This window comes from Ceratotherium simum, chromosome 35 (genome assembly GCF_057802395.1).
Source record: "Ceratotherium simum simum isolate JZ-2026a chromosome 35, ASM5780239v1, whole genome shotgun sequence".
NCBI lineage: Eukaryota > Metazoa > Chordata > Mammalia > Perissodactyla > Rhinocerotidae > Ceratotherium > Ceratotherium simum.
Genome location: NC_141934.1, coordinates 24,424,990 through 24,447,563, shown reverse-complemented (window position 1 = coordinate 24,447,563; position 22,574 = coordinate 24,424,990). Strand labels below are relative to the sequence as shown.

The 22,574-nt window shown below is 52.3% G+C and overlaps 1 protein-coding gene across 3 annotated transcripts in view; it reads right to left on the bottom strand.

Moving 5' to 3' along the window:
- Nucleotides 1–1,275: 1,275 nt before the first annotated feature.
- The window catches only part of MLXIP (MLX interacting protein), a 58,755-nt gene continuing 37,456 nt past the window's right edge, over nucleotides 1,276–22,574 (bottom strand). The window contains exons 2-17 of one of the 3 annotated variants that reach the window (XM_087423346.1): nucleotides 19,832–19,938; nucleotides 18,971–19,056; nucleotides 16,983–17,072; nucleotides 16,519–16,560; nucleotides 15,985–16,156; nucleotides 15,174–15,263; nucleotides 14,508–14,599; nucleotides 12,857–13,511; nucleotides 12,277–12,398; nucleotides 11,975–12,155; nucleotides 10,534–10,661; nucleotides 9,595–9,696; nucleotides 9,322–9,449; nucleotides 8,932–9,055; nucleotides 7,376–7,505; nucleotides 1,276–6,384 (exon numbers count right to left, since the gene is read on the bottom strand). In XM_087423346.1, coding sequence (XP_087279472.1) covers nucleotides 6,314–6,384; nucleotides 7,376–7,505; nucleotides 8,932–9,055; nucleotides 9,322–9,449; nucleotides 9,595–9,696; nucleotides 10,534–10,661; nucleotides 11,975–12,155; nucleotides 12,277–12,398; nucleotides 12,857–13,511; nucleotides 14,508–14,599; nucleotides 15,174–15,263; nucleotides 15,985–16,156; nucleotides 16,519–16,560; nucleotides 16,983–17,072; nucleotides 18,971–19,056; nucleotides 19,832–19,938 — 2,320 coding nt within the window. In that variant the 3' untranslated portion in view covers nucleotides 1,276–6,313. Of the gene's footprint in view, nucleotides 6,436–7,375; nucleotides 7,506–8,931; nucleotides 9,056–9,321; nucleotides 9,450–9,594; nucleotides 9,697–10,533; nucleotides 10,662–11,256; nucleotides 11,382–11,974; nucleotides 12,156–12,276; nucleotides 12,399–12,856; nucleotides 13,512–14,507; nucleotides 14,600–15,173; nucleotides 15,264–15,984; nucleotides 16,157–16,518; nucleotides 16,561–16,982; nucleotides 17,073–18,970; nucleotides 19,057–19,831; nucleotides 19,939–22,574 lie in introns of those variants that run through there. The other 2 variants (XM_087423345.1, XM_087423347.1) reach the window with 2 other exon arrangements.

Sequence of the window (22,574 nt, the reverse complement as noted above, 5' to 3'; positions counted from 1 at the left end):
GCTAGGAGTTGGAATTAACTCGACAGCACTAACAACAAAAAAATGAGAATAATCATGCCACCAACTTGAGAATTGTCCAGAGGTGTGTATGCCCTCAAGGTGGCCCAACGCCTGACACTGAGAGGAATGAGATCCAGTGTGCTGGTTTCACTCCCTCTAGACACTCCGCTCCTCTCTTCCCAGCCTATCCACCCTCTACCTTGTCGAAATTATGCCCCGAGCATCTTTTAAGAACCCATACATAATAAAGCAGACACCTGTTGATTAGCTCAATGGAAATCGAGTTTATTCTTCATGAGCCACTTACCTCTCTCTAGGGCCCCTGGTTCTCAAGGCCCAAAGTCTTGCTTTGCGTCATGAAACTTTTTCCCTTGGCGGAGGCGTGGGGGTTTGATCAGACAAGAGCCTGTGTATCAACCCACTGCATTTTAGTCAAGAGATACAGATCTGGGCAGCTGCTTGCTGAAGCAAGCCAGCAGCTCCACACAGGGGCCGGGCGGCCTGCAAGGGAACAGCACGGCACATCTCATCGGGTCACCCTGCCCAGGCACAAGGAGCTGGGGTGGGAGAGTGGCGAGCACAGGAAGACAGTATGGAAAAGAAAAAAGCTTCTAAATGAAACAGAGATAATCAAAATCCTTTCAGCACAACAAAGGGACACCTCTGCTGGTCAACTTCCCAGCATTTTCCGTCTATGATATTGCGTCACAGCAGGGAGCAGGGAGCCCACAGCCTCCTGGAGCCACCACCACGACTCAGAATCCTTTCAGCTGGGGCCAGTGTTGGCCATACTGATGATAACCTACGCTTTCTTAAGTACAGCGCTTCCTGGGTTACTGAGCACCCTGACTTCCATTTTATGTGAACTTCAAAACCACCCTGTGAAGTGCACAGGGCAGGTGCTGTTTGCCCAAATTCCAGATGAGGAAACAGGCAGTTTGCCCAAGGACCACTGAACTCTGTCCTCCTGGGAAAGGTCTGGAGCACCAGGCCCGGTGAGTTCACGGGCAGATCTGTCATATTGGGTACCTGTCTTGGCCCTTTCAGTGGAGGCCTCTCTGTAGGACCACTGTCTTTTTGGACACACCTCCAGAACCCCTCACCCGCCTTGAGCCTCTTTTCTCACCCCCAACACCTCCAGTCCAGGCTGAGCCCACACCTTCCAAGGGTAGAATGAGGGAGCAGTCATGGGCATCACTTTGATTACTTCTGGTCTCATTTTATCATCTCTTCCACAGCTCAAGAGGGTAGCATTTAAGACCACACATCACAGGCTTTTCAAAAAAATACAGCTTTTTATTGTCTTGGATGCAAATATAGTTTTAAAACTGCATTGTAGTGTTGAATACAGCTGGTGGAAACGTGCTTCTCGACTGCGGAGCATAAAGGGCTGTCTTCTGGATGACGCAGGCCTGAGGGAGCCTCTGATCAAACAAGACTCTTCTGGGTTTTGTTTTTCAGACCACAAGGAGTAACTGTCTCCTAAAAGTGCCCTGACACAATCATCAAAGCTCACAACAAAAAAATGAACCATTTACACAATGAACTGAAATCTGAAAAAGGAAAAGAACATGGTGTTTCAGCTGTGGTGTTACAAAATAAGCAAATGAATACAGCATCCTTTTGCAGGCTATGTGAAAAGGTTCAGATATAGAAACCGCAGGACGTCATGGGGAGAGGCTGCATTCGAGCTCCCTGTGAGAAACACAGCCGGGAATTGTGTCTCCCAGGGCTGAGCCCTTTATGCCTTTTAACTGCAGGATGTAAACTCCACGGAAATGTATAAAACTTCAGTTTCTCCCAACCGTCCACAATCTCAGCTCTTGAGAGTAGCACAATCTCTGTTCAGAAACCCAGAGGAGAATTCTTCAAATTAGCGATGCCTAGGGTTGACTGTGGAACCAAAAGTTTGACTGGGAGATGGAGGTGAATTTTGCTAAATAATTGGAAAGGAATTTCACAAAAATAAAATTCCATTAAGTAAACATATACGCAGGCTTGTGCAAGTGCACGCGCGCACACACACACACTCAAAGTCAAAGCCAACATTCAACATGAAAAGTTCCCTTTTCTTACTCAAAGGCTGATTTTCGTAAGCCCAACAAGGAAATAGCCGTGCAGGGAGCCGGGAAAGGCGAGTCCTCAGTAGGAAAGGAAAATTGGGCAGTTGACCTGTGTGCGTGCACACAGGGGTCCGAAGGCTTCTCTCTGTTGCTGGAACCACTCTGATCACAGAAACCTGCCGAGTGGATCAAGGCCAAGGCGACTACTGAATGGTACAAACTTGTTTTGAGCTTCCAAGCTTGCTCCCTCCCACCCCACCGCCATGTTCAGATGTGAAAATCCTCTTTAATATACAAGGCATCAGGGGCACCAAATCCCAAACCACAGACCAACGGGCATCCTAGTGGCTCCTGCGCTGCCCACATCAGGGCTCTCTCAACTCCCTTCGCCAAGGAGACCAGGACCAAGGAAAAACTGCAAAGCTCGGTTTCGACATGTGATGGGCAGGTTTCACCTACGGCAAAGCGCTGAACGGGAAGAGGGCGTCTGGAGGGAAAGGCGATTCTTCCCGCCAGAGACAAAGGAGAGAGAGGCCCAACTCGCCCCAGGTTTGATAGGGGGCTTCAGGATTGAGGTGACCACAAGAGGGGAAGGGACTGCTGAGAGCAGGGAGGGGTGATGAGGCGATGTGGTAAGCCTGCCCCTCTGGAGCCAGTGGGATGAAAGGTCTGACCTGAGGCAAGGTCGGCCAGTGCAGGGCCTGGGTCCACAGCACCGCACCCACCACACACTGAGCGAGCCTGCTGGCCATGGGCAGACAGACCACAGGACGGCCCCGGCTCCTCTCTGATGAGTTCTTGTTCAGCTAGATAGTAAACACTTGTGATGCTGAAAACAACGGTGAACCTGCCGCCTTGGGACTCATCCAGGTGGAAGGCCAGCACCTCACAAGGAAGGGAAGCCCCACTGAGGGGAAGCTGGGGTGGAGCCCGCCAGGACTGCACATGGAGACAGGAGGTGTATGACCCCTCCTGCTGGAGGGTGTGCCAGGATCAGGTAACGATGTCACTCGCCACCACACCCCTTCACCTGGGGCCGGACAGAGGGGTATGGCACCACCCTGGGGTGCCATGTCCCTTAAGATTCTAAGTTTATATTTCCATTGGCCAGAGCAGAAAAACCCACAGGTCTGACCTTGAGAAAGGTGAGGTGGGCTCAGGTCACAAGGACAGGAAGTGGGGAAGGTTGGGTACACAAGGACACACAGGTGACCAGTGACCACCTCTCCTCCTGAAGAGGTTCCAGGAACACAGTGTGCTGGGGATTTCACCGTCCTCCCAGTCCTTTCTCCTTGACAAGACCCGGTGTTTTCATCAACACTAACTTCTCACATTGGGACTGCTTCCCTCGTGCTGTGAAAAACTGCCAGAAAGTGGCCCATCTGCCACCGGCCAGGGCCCTCCGGAGGGGGTGACAACTGGTGTGTAACAGGAGGGACGGGCCAGTCAATTTCAGAAAGCCCTGTGGTGGTGCCTGCTCTGTCCCTGCACTTCTCACTCATCGTGAAAGAGCAAACAGTGATGGGAAAGGAGCCGATGGCACAGAAAGATTTCACAGAATCACTTTCAGAGATTTATGTGCCAGACAGCCTCTTTTTCTTTTCAGTATGATTTTCTTATTCTTCAAAGTGTCAGCATTTTTAAGTTTCTTTTATGGGAGTAGGGACAGGAGGGGGGGTGGAAACGAGCGTAAACAAACCATAGCCCTGCAGTCAGTGTCCAGTGGAGGCTGCTGGCTGAGTGGCCTCAGGGTCCCCACACCCTGGCCCAGGACAGAAGTGCAGGCTAGGCTCCCGCGATTCACTGGGCAAGATTCCAAAACAAGAAAACTTCGGGACAAGAAACAATCGTGTCTATAGTAAGAGATACAGCTTTGTGGCCCTACAGCCGTGGTAATGCTGAGCACCAAGAGAAATGGATTTAAGAAAGATTTCAAAAGAGGAACGCGCATCTAGTTAACAGTCTGCTGGGGCACGTGGACGGATGCGCGCGCACACACATCCTTCAAAGTCTCACACAACCTAACGGCCTTAAATATTTAACAGAATCATGAACATTAAATCAGCAAAAGAGAGAGAGAGAGGGAGAGGTAGGCCAAAGCAAGAGGCCAATTATATACCCCACGGAGTTTAAAGAAAAATGATTCCCAGAAAAGGGTGGGGAGAAAGCTATTGATTTCGGAGAGGTCTTGGCGAGCCGAGCACTGCGGCCATCCACGCGGTTTACGAAGGCACAGGAACTGGGGAAGGAGCCAAGCTCATGACCCTCCACAAGCCCTCACGGCTGGGAACGTTTTGTGTTTTTTCTTTTGACCTTAGCAGAGTTCTTATCACAGCCGTTTCTCCTTTGGAAGGGCGACTTCATGTTTATCCTAGGGGTGAAGGACGGCTCTCTTACCGCTTCCCAGTGGGAATTGTAGACTGGCCCAGCCTTGCCTCGTGCTCGCCCCTCAGAAAAGTGATGTGAAGGTCTGTAAACATGTTTTCTGGGGAGACTGAGGGGTGCCGCCAAGCTGCTCTTATACGGGGCTGAAGCACAGACACCGGAGCAGGCGACTAGTCACAGACCTGTGGCATGGCCATCAGCAGGGAGAGGACCCCTCCCTCTGTCCTCCATCAAGCAAAGCTGAGGCAGGGCTGGCTGCCCTCTGAGCACCTTCTGCAGGCTTCCAAACCAGTGGGAGCCTCCGAATGGATCTGAACTTCAGGAGGTAGCCCGTGGTACCCGCCACCCCCCACCCCACAGCTCCCCGGCTCCCTCGAAGCCCACCCAGACTCCTGGCCTGCCTAGCACTGCCCAGTCTCCATTTCTGGCAGGGAGGACAGAGGTCGAAGGGAAAGCCTGCTGGCTCTGAACTTCACAGCAGGACGTTCAAAGCACATTCTTTCAAGGAGGAGGTGCCCTTGGCTGGGCTTCCTGAGTGTTAGAGAGCACCCTCCCACCTGCAGCTACCCTCGCAGACGCAGTGAGACCTGGACCCACCCTCCTGCTGCACCTCCCTCTGAACCAACTATAATTCCCACATTCGGAAACAGTCCACTGTCCCCAGATATTCCTCCACCTTGATCAAATCTGAGTATAATTCTTTACTGTCTGATCTGGGAGACGCCTAGAGACAGCTCTGAGACTGGCCACCTCGGAGTTCTGCCTGTCAACACTCAATTTCTTCCTCCAAATATGAGACAGGACAGACTTCAGGTGTGATGACATCTTTGGTCTGAGAACTGCTATGGTTTGGGGCTCCCGGCTGAACAATCCAGACAAGGGGACCAGGCTGACGGCAGCACCGTGGAGTCTGGCCTTTCAAACGCTACACCCTAAGGGCCACAAGCGTCCATCAGGCACAGCTGGCTCGTCCGTGGCTGCAGCTTGGAAGCAGGTGGAGAACAAGGGTGGAAGGGCTGTGTTGTGAGGACGCCCGAGGAGGCCCGGGCTGAGACCCCGCCATGATTCTCAAGTCAGCGACCCAGTGGATGCTGCAATGTCATGTGGAACTAAATCAAGACAGATTAAAACATCGCCCGAGAGGGTTTCCAAGCCAGAGCAGCAGCTTTGCACTGTTGTGCTTTCCTTCTCGTCCCACAGGCACCCACACGGGCTTTTGCACACGTGCGTTCTGGGGCTCCCCCAGCAGCCGGTGCAGTAGGAGAAGGCTATGCCTGTGCATAAGCCTGAGCAGATATCCAGATCTACCTACAAAGTCCGAGTCAGGGAAGGAAGAAAGATGCCTTCCAACTGCTCCACGGGTGGGCCAGAGCGGGCGCAAGGAGTCATTCCGAGCAGTACAAGTGCCCAGGATGTGACAGGAGGGAATATCTGTAAGTCTCAAGACAGGAACTGGAAGGACCCTTAAGTCTCCTAACTTGCAGGAGCAGGCGTTGCCCCCTCTTGTCCCATCCACTCCCCACACTGGCGTCGTGGCCCTGACATACACCAGCAGGACAGAACAGCACAGGACAAGGCGGTGCTCCCCTTTGTCTGGGCTGCTCCGAGGGTAAGAGAGGTCATTGAATGAGGTCACTGAGTGAGAGTTCACAGCAAGGGGTTCCCAAAGATGGGCTATTGCTGTCGGCAGGACCCGAACCTGCTTCAGACCTGAGCGTGGTGTTCTGAGCGGCCCAGCGGGCCAGCAGAGTCGAAGGGAGGTCCTGAGGCTCTGCATCAGGAGAGGCGTGGGGCACAGCCACCCCTCCACAGGCAGGGAAGGGTCTCCGTGGCATCTCATGCAGCCACGTGCCTGCTAAGCATTGCTAAGACTCCGCCGATCTCTTGCCAATTCGGGTGACAGCCTCTACCGCCTGCTCTGGCAGCTGGGACGGGTCTGTGAGAATGGAGGTGGTGGTGCTCAGATGCCGGAGGGTGTTCAGCACCACTGGAAGACAGGAGCGGGGTTAGCCTGGAGACACAGGCACACGCGGCAGCTTCGAGCCCCACAATGGATAGTACACGCGGTCTTATACATACAACTCGCGTGGTGATTCTCATGCCTGCCAAAGTGGGAGGCACAGAGCTAGACTGATGGACACCAGGAAAGCCTCCACAATGAGATCCAGGCACTCCCACTCTCTGCCTCTAAGATAACCCTCCGAACCCTGTCTCCTCCCCTGTAGGCAGGCAGAGAACCCTAAGCTGTTCCTACTTGTCCACTTGTTTTTTGTTTTTTTTGTGAGGAAGATCAGCCCTGAGCTAACATCCATGCCAATCCTCTTGTTTTTTTTGCTGAGGAAGACTGGCCCTGGGCTAACATCTGTGCCTATCTTCCTCCACTTTATATGGGACGCCGCCACAGCATGGCCTGACAAGAGGTGAGTCAGTGCACACCTGGGATCTGAACCGGGGCCGCCAGCAGCGGAGCATGCGCACTTAACTGCTACGCCACGGGGCCGGCCCCTGTCCACTTGTTTTACTATTACGATGCCTCTATAACCTTAATATATGGGCATAGCTTTGTTAGTTGTCATAAGAATTAAACAAGAAAATGTATCTGAAAGCACCTGAGACAGGGCCTGGCGAAGAGCAAACGCTCAGTAAATGTGAGCTGGATCTGATCAAACTGACACACACACAGATGGTGGGAAGCTGAGGGGAGCGCTGGAGACCTAATCCCTGCCCCGCAGTTGGCATTTCTGGCTCAGGGCCTCCTGCACAGCATCACCCTCGTGCCCCTGGCCCTGCGTGCATGACTGCTTGCAGTGGAGCCTGGGTGTTCTTCAGCACAATCTGCAGGTAAGGGTCCTCCTTTCTCTGGGACTAGCATGAAGGGGTTGGGAAAGCCCCCATGGCCCCAAGACCCCCATGCAACCCCCACTCACTTGGCCTGAGGATGGGTAGGGAGCAGTGCTGATCCAGCCAGGACAGTGCTGTCCGGTGCAGTTCTTCCAGGCTGCTGGTGGACACCATCCCCTTGAAGGACTCAAACAGCGGCTTGATGATAATACTGAACTGCATGGCACGTAGGTTAAAGAACGTAAGCGAGGAGGAGGCCCAGGGAATGCATAACTGAGCATGGGGAGAATGAAGTCAAGTTACGGGCTTGCCGGGGACCAACTTCCCTTGGGACTGGCAAGTAATTGTACACAGACAGTCGAGAGAGAGATCTAGACAAGGTGTGTCCTTACATTCATCTAAAATGTTTCTAACTGTAACTGAGCCCAGGTGATGACCACTGAGCAGGCCGGAGGCAGGGATGGAGAAGTTTCTTTGGTCTGGAATGGGTCCTGGTACAATGACATGAACATGACAGTTTTTATCTGTATTGGCAAGAATATCAGAGGCACACAGCAGACTGAAGCTATCTGTCTAGAGATGATGTGTGTCTTCTGTGTTAAACACAAATGTGCTGGCTCTTAATCATATTCTGTGCAGGTTTCCCAAATCATCTTCGGCAATCTGCTAGCGAAGGCCCGAGATCCGTTTTCTCTCTGATCTGAGCCCGGATAGCACCCAGAGTCCCCAGGCCTCAGACTGATGAGGGCTGTGGTGTTTTACTAAGAGGTTCTGACTCATCCCCGCTGCCACCCAGCTCCATCAGTGATAAGGGATCAGGACCAGAGCTAGCCAATAAAACACAAAGTAGGGAAACAGAGCTGGTGTCCGCCATCTCTTCTCTTAAAAACCACCATTAGAGTGCACACAGATAACCCCTGCCCTGTCAGAGCTGACACAGTGGTGGCTCTCTCCTCCTGCACTGTGTCCTCAGTCTGTCAGACCCACGGATGCGGTGCAGAGGCCGACCCACCACGTGTGCAGACTGTCTGCTCCGAGGGTGGAGAGTGACAAGGCAGGAGCCATCACCTGTAAGGGCCCTGCCGCCATCTGGAAGGCAGAGTGCAGGGAGCCCTTGGCCCGAGACAGACCCCAGCACTCAGGGTTACGTGCCTCATTACAGCATTCAAGGCCATGCGGCACAAATGCAGAAAACAGCCTGGAGGGAACTGCTTTCAAATCTAGGCTCTGCCACTTAGTGGTTTTGTGAGCCCCGGTTTCCTGTGGTACCCCCCTCCCCACTGTCACAGGGACTGGGCTGGCTGTCAGAATATGTTAGACTAGATCCCATCTCCTTGCCACATTATTGCTCTGCAAGTGGCTCTAGCATTGTCTTTATTTCTCAAAGACCTAGAGAGCAACACTGGCCTGTTCTGCCTCCATGGGAAGCCCCAAGCCTGGACAGTCACCAAGGACAGTGCCACCCCACACCACAGGCCTGGCCAGGCCCCTCTCTCCCAGGACAGGAACTAGCATTGCCTGTCCTGATGAACTCAATGACAACATTTAAAGAGAACCTTTCTAAAGGAACTACAGTGTCAATGTCTGTTGTTTCAGTGCATTGGTTGGGGGCGTGGGAGAAGCAAAGAAAACCCAAAGATACAATCCAGAACTTCCAATTCTGCAAGGTCCGGCTTTTCACATATTCATCAAACATGTCTCTCATGTGATCAAACTGACGCCGGGTGACAGGGACTCCCGTGGCAGGGAGCAGCTGCTGGCAGGAGCTGAAACAACAGGAGAGTCAAAAGAAGTTCAGAGCAGCTGACGGCAAATTCGGACCCTGGGCGCCAAATGGGCAGAGCCAGTCCATTGTCGGCACGGCAGGCCCAAGAGGAGAGGTCTGGGAAGGAGGAGGATGACAAAAAGCTGAAGTGCTGCAACAAAGAGCTAGCCGTCAGCCACGAGGCCACAGAGGGCCCCACTGCCTCTGTGACATGTGCGTGTGTGAGGACGAGACCACGCCCTGGAGCCCCCAAGCCCCTAGCCTCACATGATGGTGGCGTTGAGCTCCTCGATCTCCTCCCGCAGCCGCCGGGCTTCCTCCTGCATCTGGCTCCGCTCCTGCTGCAGCTTGGTGATGTACTCCACAGTCTTCTGCAGCGTGATGGCGTGGCTGGTCTGTGGAAGGGGCGGCTGGTCAGAGCAGCAGCGCCCACAGCGATGCTGCATGTCCGCCTGGCACCAAGGCTGACACAGGGGATGCAGGAAGCATTCGGCCGTCCTGTCGGTTCCCTCACCCACCCAACACCCCCAGGCCACTCACCTGCTTGGAATTATTAGAGATCAAACTGTTCAGGGTGTCAAAGCCCATCTTGATGTTGAAGCGCCTTTTCTGCTCAGCTGAAATGTGCTTCATCTGCCGGTTCTGTGGGGGAATCGACCGTCACTGCGACACAGGGCCACTTCCCTCCTCCCCTCCCTCCCAACCTGCTGCTGTGCAGCTGGGGCAGATGAGGACCCTGCAGCTGAGAGGTACGTGGAAGGAGGGGTACCAGAAAGCTAAAAAGCTCCAGGAGGAGCCAGGACGGAGAGAGGACAGGATGCTAGAAAACCACCCTGGTAGAATGTAGCAGCAGGGGCTGGAAACGACTCCCAATGAACGCTGCTGATCCGGCACTTTGCAGCCACCCTCCAACTTCTGTCTACTGACCCACTCCTCACAGCTGCCACCTCCCCTACCGCAGTAGGACGATTCAATGGTGGTTCCTGGGCTAAGGGCCCACAGTCACCACGGGGTGCTTAGTGGGAGGCAGAATGGGAGGAGCCAACTTAATCTCAAGATTAAAGCAGCAGGGGCCGGCTCCGTGGCTTAGCGGTTAAGTGCGCGCGCTCTGATGCTGGCGGCCCGGGTTCGGATCCCGGGCGCGCCCCGAGGCACCACTTCTCCGTCCAACGCGAGACCGAGTCCCACGTACAGCAACTAGAAGGATGTGAACCTATGACATACAACTATCTACTGGGGCTTTGGGGGGAAAAAAATGAATAAATAAAATCTTTAAAAAAAAAAAAAAAAAAGATTAAAGCAGCAAATATCCACGTTTCTGATGCGACCCCAGCCAGGGGGAACACCAGCAGAGTCCACGTTCTTTCCAGTGTGGCCCTAGTAAGGGAGGCAGCTGTCCCAAAGGTCCCTTGATATTCTTCTCCTCCTTGCCTCCCCATCCTTCCAAGGGAATAGAGACCTGAGAGAGATGTATGGTACCTTTAAAGCAGCCACATTTTTGGGGTCTACAGAAGACTTCCCTGAGCAGTTGTTCTGGGGAGACTGAGGACTGGGGCTTTGTTCTGAAGCACACGGAGAGGCCTGCCCTGAGTTTGGGCAGTCTCGACCTGGGAAGAACAGACACTCCTCTTAGGGACAGGGTGGGAGAGGTGGGATCGGTGAGGCTGCACCAGCCGCAGCAGTCCTCAGCCATGAAGGAAACCCCCAGCAAGCCCTGAGACTCCAAACCCATCTTGAACCTCCCATAGTGGCCCCTGAGCAAAACCCAGAGAAATTCTGCCAACATCCCTAGGGGCATTGTTAGGCCTGAGCAAGGCCTGACGAGGGCTGGCTGGACGTGGAGTGGGAATATGGCCCAAGCTCTGCCAGCCACAGGTCTTGGGGGATGTGGGAGAGTTCTGAGAGGAGGTCCAACTCCTGACAGCCTCCTACAAAGCCACCCGGAGGCCACCACGGGTCTCCAGGGTTCGTAAGGCTCTAGCTCTTACCCTGGTCCCGAGTATGCAGGGATCTGCTTTACTTTTGTTCTTTAAACTCTATGTTTATGTTTTCTCATACTTTTTTTCAATCTGACCCACTCCTCGAAATTTTTTAATTAAAGAAACAACTATTCTGCATCTTTATCTTCCTGGACTGAAGGTCCTTATTCTTCAAAACTCGTCCTTGGACAAGTCCCTCTGTCTGATCCCTGTAAGTGAAGACCTTTCCCGTCGTGTCTTTTCGAGGCAGAGGGAAGACAACTGTTTGCACACAGTTCCAGGAGTAGCCATGCCATGGTTTTATTTCAGACAAGAAGACACTTCTGTTCTCCCTTCCTGACGTGGCATCTGAAAGGAAGGAGCCCGGGTTCTGGTTCCACCCCCACCACCAGGAGCTCAGCCTCAGGAAAATCACTTTTCCCTGACCTCCCGGTTCTTCAGATGTCACTGGGCAAAGTCAGTCCTACTCTGACTGTCTCACCAACAGAAGGCCCAAGACGTGGAACCAGCTCACAGATGCGCAGTGCTTGAAAACTGTGAGGGATAACAAAGTTGATGTGGAGACAAGGCTAGGGGGCTTCTGCGGCTGCAGCAACTCCAAGCTAATGTTTTCTGAAAACCATTGACAAGGACTCTGATCCTTTTTCTGGATCAGAACTGGCAGCTCAGAGCCAGGCCTTCCTGAAGTAGGTTAGCAGTGGCACTTCCCCAAGGACACGAGCTGCCTACACTGCACCACGCCTGCTGCTTTCCTGCTGTTATGGTTTATCCAGCCCTACGCTGAGCCTTTCCCTAGCCTGGGCCACCCTAGGCCTCGCTGCATGGCCTGACAGCCCAGGCTCAATCCTGGGGCACCCCCTGGGCGGCCTCCCCAAACCAGGAGTGGGCCTGCTCATTTCACTCACAAAGTCCCAACCGTTCCAACCAGAGTGAACACTCACTGGAACCTGCAGCAGGCACCTGGGGACTGCCCCCGTGCAGTGGGACCTGCTCGCCCTTCACCAGGGAGTCTTGCACCGTGCTTGGAGAAAAGAGCCGGGAGACAGGGGCGGGCTGGCTGCTCGAGGGGTGGCCGAGGTCTGTCACCAGGATGCTGCTGTGGAACTCCGTAACTCCAGGAGCCTGAGGTGACACAGGATAAAGAGGTCACCCCCGACCACAGTCATGTGGGGTGAGGGTCACCCAAGAGCAGGGTCACGCTGGGATTATTAGGATGCTGAGGGTCTGTCCAGGGCCCCCTCACCCTGGCGATGGCAGCAGGTGTGATGACCACATTGGATTGGGACACAGTAGAAGCCAACATCCCTTCTCTCTTCAGAGGGCCTGATGTCATAATCACTGCTTGTGGTTGTCCTGAAAAGGCAGCTGCCAGAACAAGAAGGTGAGGCTGGATGCCCCAAGCCATGGGGGCTTGCTCCCGACGCTGTTACTGAACCCGGGCCCAGCCAAGCTGCACAGTGGGGCTCCCCAGGAGCAGCACACGACCCCTCTACTGCCGCTGAGACATCGCCTTCCTCACCGCAGGGCACGGGAAGACAAAGCCACTAGGGCACCTGATATTTTTTACAACTTCTTGAAGCGGACAGACTACAGACCCAGGAAAGAGATGACCAGGACCATGTTTTTTCAAACTGGGTTGAGACTAACTTTAAGACAACAACACAGAATAGAAAATACACTGGATCATACACACGTAGTATTCCCAGACTCTTATGTTTCACGTCACAATGTGTGCGTGTCACGAGTCTGCAGCCTTGCGGATGGGAAACATCCCTCCTGGGGGAGGCAGGGGTCACACTCTGGCTTTCCTCCACCTGACTCACCTGGGGCGATGCAAGCATTCTTCAACACCAAGGACATATGCTCTGGTTTGGGAGCAGGCACTATTTTGGGGGGCTGCTTGGGCCTCCCGCCAGTCCAAGATACAGGTTTGGGGTGCACAAAAGTTAAACGAGGTTGGGGGGGCCCAACAGTCGGTGGCCGGGTTACCGGAGACAGTGCCAAGCCGCAGGGGGACACTGAGGGAGTGGGATGGTGGGTTGTGATGACAAGGCCCTGGCTCTGGCTGAAGGTGGTGGCAGAGGCATCGTGTGTGAGGGTGGCGGAGGCTGTGTGGGTGATGACAGAGGGTGACTTGCCGACTCCAGCAAACTTCTGAGGTTCCAGGAAAGAGGATGGAGTCGTGGGAGTCAGGGCAGTGGCAGGAGGAGGGACCAACGGCAAGGCAGGAGACACAGCCACAGGGGCGGGACTGGGAGAAAGCAGGGGCATGGTGAACACGGGGAGGAAAGACTGTGGGACATTCAGTGGCGGCACAGGGGGACCAAAGTCTGTGGGCTGGATAAAGGGGTCCCCAGGCTGGGAAGCACGTTCACAGCCCTGCTCATCCGTGGGCTCCAGGGCAGTGGCTGTGGGGGGCGCGATGAGGCTGTCAGGGAGGCTCACGGTAGGGAGAGCGGTGGTTGGCAGGATGCTCTCCTGAGAAAGGAAGAGAAAAGAAGAGAGGAACAAAATGTTGGGGTCATACAACCCGCCATCACTGCCTAGAGCTACACACCACAAAGCCCAACAACGGACATCGGCACCTGAGACCAACCCCAGGACAGAAGGGACAAAGGCGGTGTCTCCCATCCCCATTCCTGCTGATCTGGGGAGATGATCTGTGCCTCCCGTGGCGTCTGCAGGGGTCTTGTTTCCATGGGGAACTAACGATAACACGGCTCAGACAAAGCAACTGTCTGCACACAGCTGGCTCTCAGCCTGGGACTATCTTGTTTCTGGAGTCCAGCAGGGGTTCCCCCAAGTCCCTGCCATCTTCTGTTACAGAGCAGAGGCAGCCTGGATCACAGCTGCTCATGGGGTTCCCCCAGGATAGTTTCATGTATCAACTTCTAGAGAGGTCACCTCTTTCTAAAAGGGAAACGCTAGAAGGAATTGATTGTTCAGGTCTCAGTTTCTATAGAAGAAATTCTTCCCAGAGCCAGATGGAAGAAGACGAGGCCAGGTTACTGGTGTCTACTGGGATACGGGTACCAGCCTGAGAGCCCCTTCAGGGCAAAGAGCCGTGCCTCACTCAGCTCTGTAGCCCTGATACCTGGTAATCAACTTGTGTTGACTGCTGAGTAAAAAGTAAAAGAAATACACAGAACTTCTTTTTATTAGTGATCCACATTTTTTTTTCTTTGCTGTCTTGCTAATCCTGTCTTAACCAGTAAGAACAGAGCTCGCTGCACACAGGTTATCTGGAGCCTTAGGCAGGAGCATACGTTTACTGACAGTCTCCCACTTGTGGATATTTACGGATGCTTTCAAGGAGGGCTAGAACAGTTTCGCTACCCATTAGACGTGTGCTCAGCACTACCTCTAGCAACCCCTAGCACTTTGCTTATGACTGCGTGGTTATCTCATTAGCCTAGCCCTGGGTGCAGAGCTTTCATGGCCAGCCCTGCGCCCCCAACCCCCAGCATCCTCTACCTGAGCAGTTGGGATGTTGGGATCTGGTATAGGTGCTGAGGCAGGTGCAGGCAGCATGGAGCCAAAAATGGAGCGGCTGGAAGAGAAGAGGTCTGAAAGACAACACCAGGGGCTTTTCAGCTCCGTGGGCCCATCACTTCCTTGAATTAAGATCCAAATAAATTGGGCATTGAATCCCACCTTACCCAGAGGAGTGTCATGGCCAGAGGGTACCCTCCCAGATAAGTCTGCAGAAACAAGCCCTCTGACTGGAACCGCACATGCTGGCAACCAGTGTGGGCTCTGAAATACTCCCAGGCCTGGCCTTTCACCCGTTCTTAGAAAGGCGGAGCTCAGGACCAGTTTTAACTGCAGGAAACTGCTGGGAGGTGGCTGTGTCGTCAGCACCCTCTGCTGCCTAGAGGGAGAACTGCTTCCAGTCATGGCCAAACCTGAGGCTCTGGGACTGTCAGAAGGAGAATGCCAATTTCCTTGAGAGAATAATGTCCCAGAAAACTTCCCAGACCTTGCAGCTACTACCAAAAAAAAAGGTAGTTCTGGAAAAATTCTAAGTCTTCCCCCTTGCTCATTCTAACAGTTCCCTCTAGGAAAGGGAAGCACCAGTCTGCTTTGTCCTGGGCAAAGGGAGATCCAGGAGCCATGCTCTCACTCTGCCCACGTCCTCACCCTGGAAAGGCTCAAAGGTGTCCATGAAGTCCAGGTTGGGCTGCAAAGGAATCAGCCCCGGCTGAATCATGTCTGCATTTCCCAGATGTGCTGTAAGAATCAGAAAGGAGACCAAGGAATCATTCTGTCGTCTCAGACAATCTTGTAGGAACATATAAAAGGCCTGGAATGGAAATTCCTGGCCCTGCTCACATTCTAGATTCTTCCAAGGAGAAATGTAGGCAGCTGCCTGGGATTTCTACCTTCTTCTGGATTCATGGCCATTCTCAACCCTCAGAGGGCAGGAAAGGAAGTTTTTACAAGAAAGTAAATTGTGTATCAGGGAACAGACACCCCCAGGAAGCCATACAGAGATGCTCCGGTTCTAATTTTTAGTCTGTGGGCTCTTCCCTGAGGGGTTAACTGGACGACTGAATGCCACCAGGTGAGAGGTCATGCCCAGGAATGCTTCTGATTTTCTTTAGGGTGAGTCCCAGGCCCTGTCACTCAGCCTAGGCACGTATGCTCTGCTAAGGGGAAGTATCAGAAACGTGAAATTGATTCAGACCAAACCCCCCACTGTTTTCTCACAGTGGCACCACAGGTCCGACAGATTCCCAGGAAGATTCAATTTGCAGTCCCACCCACTCAATGCATGTGGCCCTCAGATGTCAGCGAGGCTGGCTGGCTAATCCTTCTCCTTACTGCCTACCCTAAACAAGTGACACGCAGCTGCTCAGAGATGGCCCTGAGGTAAAGTCTGCCCCGGGGGCGCTTGGCAGAAAAGGAAACCAGCTGCGTGTTCAAAGTCAAGGATCTAGGGATGGGTTACCTATTTCCCGTGGGTTAGGCCAGGCCACCGGCTGATGTGAGGAAAGTGTGGAGAAGAGGGTGTCGCTGAATTCTGACATGAGCATGTCTGTGTCCAGCAGTGGGTCCTCCTCCATGGGGACTGGGGTCTTCCATTCATCCCCATGTTTGTGCCAGTAAAGCATGTCATCATCCTACCGCCAACAGAGGGGGAAGGAAAACTCAAAGGGGCAACAGGGTACCCGGATTCCCAATCCCGTCATGCTGGGGAATATGTTACCCTACTTTATGGAGCAGCAAGGGCTGCTGTATAAAAGTGGAGGTGAGTGGGTGGAGAAATGCAGGGAGCACCCCTCCAGCCCACTTGGCAAAGAGAACTGCCCATTTCCTTACCCCTTCATGTGAGGAGGGGGATGCCCCTCCCCTAGCCGCAGGGAGAGTCCGCGTCCCCACCACTTTCTGCTTCAGGGCTCACCATGGGGCCACCCAAGTCATTGCTGTTTCTTCTCAAAGAGGGGTTCCCATGAAGGTCCTCATGGCCCCCAAGCTCACTCACCTGGGCCAGGCTGGAGAGGTCCTCATCCTTGTGCTGCTGTAGCTGTGGAGAAAAGGAGAGAGACCAGGTGGTCACCCAGGGTCCTGGGAGCAGATGAGGCCCTCAGCCTCTCCTCCCCAGAGGTGAGTGAACTCTGGAAGCATCTAGGCCTCTTCTCTCTGGGAGGCAGGCGGGGAGAGGGACCCTGCCACCTGCCACCCCCAGGCCGATGCTGGCACAGAGGAGATTCCCAGCCAATTCATAGCCGGAGAAACTAAGAGCACAGATCACAGGACCAAAGTAGGCCCCTCCCTGGGCTGGGCTAGAATGCCAGTCCTACTTGGTTCTCCACACCCCCCTGGGGGGTGGGGGGCAGCTGTGGAGCCACAGCCTCAAGGGTCAGTGTCCTGAATAGGAAACTCAGTTCCTTCCCTCCCCTGTGGGAGCTTCCTGAACTTGCTCTTTTTGGATCCCAAGCCGGATACCCTTTTCTTGAAGTAGGTTCTCCACTTGTGATATTCCCGGATCACAATCTCAATGCGGCTTTTCCAGTACTTCCCTTCTGTGGTGATGGCCTGTGAGAGAGATGCAGGTCAGAATGAAAAGATGGCATCGTGGTCGATTAGCAGAACCCAACCCATGAACAAAGAAGTGTCTGACACTGGAAGTCAGCCCTGGGCAATCCAGCTCAGAGAACTCTACCACGTGCCTACAACTTGATTCACAAAGTGTCCACCTCTTATGTGCTACACTGACCTCTAAAGACATGCTTTCATTTCATGACCTACAATAACCCAGTGGGGCTTCAGCCGCACAGGTCCTGAAGTCTGGATTGGAGCATGGCGTCAGAGAGAATGCTGGGGCAGGGAAGAAGTAGAGAGCCCCTCCATCCCGGCATTGGAGGATCCCTACAGAGACCATAGGTAGCACCCACATGCCCTTTTCCAGTGGCCTCTGCCGCATTTTCAAAGGGTGAAAACAAAATGGCCAATCACAGAAGTTTCAGGTGGAAAGTGACTTCCAAGGGCATCTAGTTCAACCTTTCCATTATGCAGGGCATGAGTCCTTTCCACAATATTCTTGAAGAATTCTAGAGAGCCCACTTCTCTTTCAGATTCCTTTGTTTTTTTTATGGCTGGAGTATATTAAAGCAACTCCCAGATATCAGAAGTCTCATATAATTTCACCTAAAAAGACTTCATTGTGTGTCTCTAACAGTAAAGAATCTTCACAGTGAATAATACCATATTATTACCAGACCTACCAAAATGATATTTCTTAATACAGTCACGTGTCACTTAACAACGGGGACACATTCTGAGAAACGTGTTGTTAGTTGATTTCATCGTTGTGTGAATATCATAGAGTGTACTTACACAAACCCAGATGGTACGGCCTACTGCACACCTAGGCTCTATGGTACTAATCTTATGGGACCACCATCGTATATGCGGTCTGTCATTGACCAAAACGTCATTATATGGTGTGTGACTGTATTGTCTAAAACAGATCATGTCTGACTGCTCACAACTGTCGTTCATTAGGTTACTTTCTAATTTTTTCCCCTTTTATCATAACAGTAAGACATGCTTGGACAAAATTAAAACAACGCAGAAGAGTATAAAGTGAAAAGAGTCTCCCTTCCTCTTCCTCACTCTAATCCTACGCCCCTGACGTACCCACTAGTAAACGACTTCTGTATATCCTTCTAGACATTTCCTATCATGTATAACCACATAGATACACACTTTTAAGAATTAACATAAAAATATTAAAATACTGTAGACCAACTTGCTTTTTCTTCATTTACTATTTCTTCAACATCTTTCCATCTCAGTACATACAGATCTTGAGATCATTCTTTAATTGTTAACGACATCTGCCTTGTAAGGAGCCAAAATCCCTCCCTGTGGACTTACAGAGAAATACCAGTTTTATTTTATTTATTTTATTTTATTTTTTTTGTGAGGAAGATGAGCCCTGAGCTAACACCTGATGCCAATCTTCCTCTTTTTGTTGAGGAAGACTGGCCTGAGCTAACATCCGTGCCCATCTTCCTCTACTTTATATGGGACGCTGCCACAGCATGGCTTGACAAGCTGTGTGTCTGTGCGCACCCAGGATCCGAACCTGCAAACCCTCGGGCTGCCGAAGCAGAGCGCACACACTTAACCGCTACGCCACCGGGCCGGCCCCGAGAAATACTAATTTTAAATGAAAGCAGAGGGTAAGTGCTGATTGGAGAGTTCCTTGGTCCTTGGGTACACCTAGTCTGAAAAAGGGAGAGCCTCTACCCCCTATGTCCTCGTCACTTCTCAAGGTCACAACAGCTGATAGGACAGCGCAGCCCCAGTACTCTTCCCTGCAGTCTCCCACTGCAGAACCCAACCCTCGCTCCTAGCCCTCACTGAGTGTCTCCTCCTGACTGAGGGCGGGTTCCTGTCCCAGCCACCAATGATCACATGCCAGGTACCTCTGGCCGGCGATGCTCATCTACTTCAACAGAGCCGTCTAGTGGAGTGACAAAGTGGCACACAGGATTCTTGCGCTTCTCCAAATCTGGGCAGAGAGAGGGTAAGACACCATCACTATGACCAAAACCCCTGAAGGAGCCCTGCCCCTCTGTCCACCTCTCTCTCACGGTGGGACCCTCCCACATGTTCTTTCCTTCTCTTTCCCTTGGAAAATGAGGTTTTGGAGAAATAAAGGGGTCCAGGTTAAAGGAAAAGAATCCATCAATAATGCTTGGGCAAGAAAGGGAGTCTGGCTTACTAAGAGACACATCGGCCTAACCCAAGCGTGGCCCAAGCACGCTGATCTCCTGCAGAAGTCACCAGATACACCAGCACCCAACCCAGCTGGAGACAGAACGAGGCCTGGGCCTGCATCTTCTTACATCTGCTGAAATGGGAACTGTTCCCTGACTCTTCAAATGTTACCTCTCTGCTACACCCTTCCTGGTCCCCCTGAAAAGAACTAACCCCACCACCCCGCTCTGCTTTTACAACACTGGGCCCAAGCATCTATCATAACAGTGAGCAAACGGCTAATGCATCCATCTCCTGCAGACTAGAGACGCCTTCACGACACAGATGATTTGACTGGCCCCTGTGCCTGATGGCCAAGCAGTGTCCAGTTCACTAGGATTTGGCTTGTTTTTCCTATCTTCGCAAACTGCCTGAGAGAGACTTCTGTTTGAAACACAATGTTCCAAGAGTGGGCTCTGGGCCCCAAGGTGCAAAGGCTTCCAGGTGGTTGTACCTGGAGGTCTGTCCCCCACAAGGCCTTGGGGCCCCTGCGGTCTCCTCCTGCTCCCAGCTCACGGAGCACTTACACTGCATGTACCACGCCCGCCAGATGGCGTTATTGAGCCGGATCTTGTCTCTCCACTGGAGCTTCAGGCCCTTGAAATTCTTCCACTTTGGAGACACCAACTTCCCACTGAAAGGCAAGATGAAGAGGGGAAACTCAGTGGTTCCTTTGAAAATGAAATGAAATCAATAGTGCCACCAGATCATTCTAGGCCTCCAAATTCTGGATTAATCCATTACAAGCCACAGGCTAGGCTTGACAGAATATGCAAATCACTTTGGGATTTCTTCAGTGATATGGAGTGGGGGAGTGGTGGGGGTGGGCGTGGTGGTGATAGTGTCAGGGTACGGAGGAAACAGGACTGGCCGTGGGCTGGTAACTGTTGGAGCAGGGTAAAGGTACATGGGGTTCGCTATTCTATTCTATCTACTTTTCCATGTCTTTTAAATTTTCCACAATTAGAAGTTAAAAATCTGTTGATTTTGCAATATATACGTGTATGAAATCATCACGTTGTACACCTTAAACATACACAATGTTATATGTCAATTATATCTCAATACAGCTGGGATAAAAAAAAGAAAGAAATCTGCTGAATGCAAGCCAAGCTCCTTTAACCTGGTCTCAGCCTACGTCCTTTGCCACTCCTCATGAGGCACTTATAATCCAGGCACCCGAACGTCCCACTCGCCTTAGAACCTGCGGAGCCCTCTCCTGCCTCCAGGCCTCTGCACACACGTCCTCACTCTTCATGGAGCTCCCTCTGTCCCGGCCACCTGCTTATCCTTCAAAACACTGCTCAAACATCATCTCCTCCGAGCTGGCACTGGCCTCTCCAGGCTGCTGCCAGTTCCTTCAGGGTTCCCTGAGCACTATTCAAACCCCTGAGACAGCACCATCCACACTCCATATAGCAATGTCTGTACCCACACCTCCCTCCATCAGACTGCAGCTTCTCGAACAAACGGCCCTCAGGCATCACATACCCTAGGCACCCAGCACAGAACCTGGCACATACCAAGACCTCATGTAATCATTCTTCATTGAATGAGTTAAAGGTCCCTGCAAACCAAGATAACAGCAGGCAAGGAAAGTTCCCTGGTGGCACAGCCTTCTCGGACAGTTTAGTTTTTCCAAGGGTTTTGCCAGGAGCCACCTCTGGGCTGCCGGCATAGGGTTTCCCTTTTTCAGATGACTTAAGGTGGGCAAGGCACTATTTCTGGTCCATACCAAAGGAGGTTCTGAGGGTTCTCCCTGACCACAGGCCACAGCCCTGCCCCTCTTCCAAACCCACTCAGAAAACCCACATGACAAGCAGAGATGTACCAACAGTCAACAGCTGGGGTCTTCAAAGACAGTGCCCAAGCAACAAACAAACCTGAAACTGAAAACCTGGTTTATAAAGCAAAAGCCTAGGGCTTTGTACCTAGCAAAACCTCATGCCTCCCCCCACCCACCCCAGCACGGAGCCAGGCTTTGGATTACACAGGCCAGGAAGCTGTGACCTCCACAGAGAAAATGTCACAGCACATCCTCTTAGGATCTGAGGGACAAAGAGACACCAGCAGCCTCAGCTCAAAGGGTTAGAGGCTTCAAACTAGTCACACACCTTCTTCCTTCCCATCTCCCCCCACTCCAAAGGCACTTCTAACCCACCTCCATGCTGACCAGCTTCCACCTAAGTTCAACAGCCAGCAGCTCGCTATTTCGGAGCCTCTACTGCACAATCGCGTACTACCTGGGCAACTTTTACAGTCACTTAACTTTTCTGGCACGCCAGTTTCCTGTGTAAAATCAGAATAATACCACCGCCTGCAGAGTGTTTTAATAAGGGTTAAATGAGAGTATGTGTATGTAGGTATATGACACATACAACTGGTAAACCCTAAAGCAAAATACAAATGTAAGGTATTAATAACCATTTCAATTATCTAAATTTAAGTTATGACCGCAAGGCCTGATTTTTAACACCTCCTGACTTGAAAAGTCCTTTCTTTTGTGTTTGCCACCAATGTCTTTGGGCTCCTCCTCCTCCTCCACAGGAGGAAAAAGATGGTACCCGTAAGCCCACTCTCAATACCAGCGAACAAAGACCGGGGCAAAGGTGAGCCCTGAAGGCCATGTAGCTGCAGAAGCATTTGCTTCTTGAGTGCTTTGAAGGCAGGGACTGGGGCTCCTTTACTCATTTGACAAGTGTTAAGCACCTACTCTGTGTCATGCATGTGCTAAGAACAGAGGAAGGGAATGAAGAGGCAGATGAGGTCCCCTGCCCTCAGGGAGCATACAAGTTGCTGAGGCATAAGTCCTGCCTATGTGTTGAGTGTCGCAAAGAAGAGCAGAGGGCTGTGGGAGCACACAGTTGGCATAACTGACCCAGTCTGAGCAGTCAGGCGAGGCTTTCTGGAGGAGGTGACATCTAAGCTAAGGCCTAGAGGATAAGGAAAACTTTGCCAAGCCAAGTAGAGGAGGGGAGGCCTATGCTGTTCCTTCTGCCTGGCTTGTGATGGCCCTGAGGTGAGCAAGAACACGCCTGGTCAGGCAGTGGAAAACATCCAGTATGGCTGGAGCCTGGAGAGCAGAGCATTCACTGGAGCATATCAGGTTCCACAACTGGGCAAAGCCAACCCTCTTTCCTCTCCTCTGTAAGACCTTCCAGCAAACTGATGTCTACCTAGGCAGATGGTTCCAGGAAAAAATAAAACAAAACAGAAAATTGTCCCTATCTTTTTATTTCCATAAGGGGAAAAAAAACCTCTTCCATAATT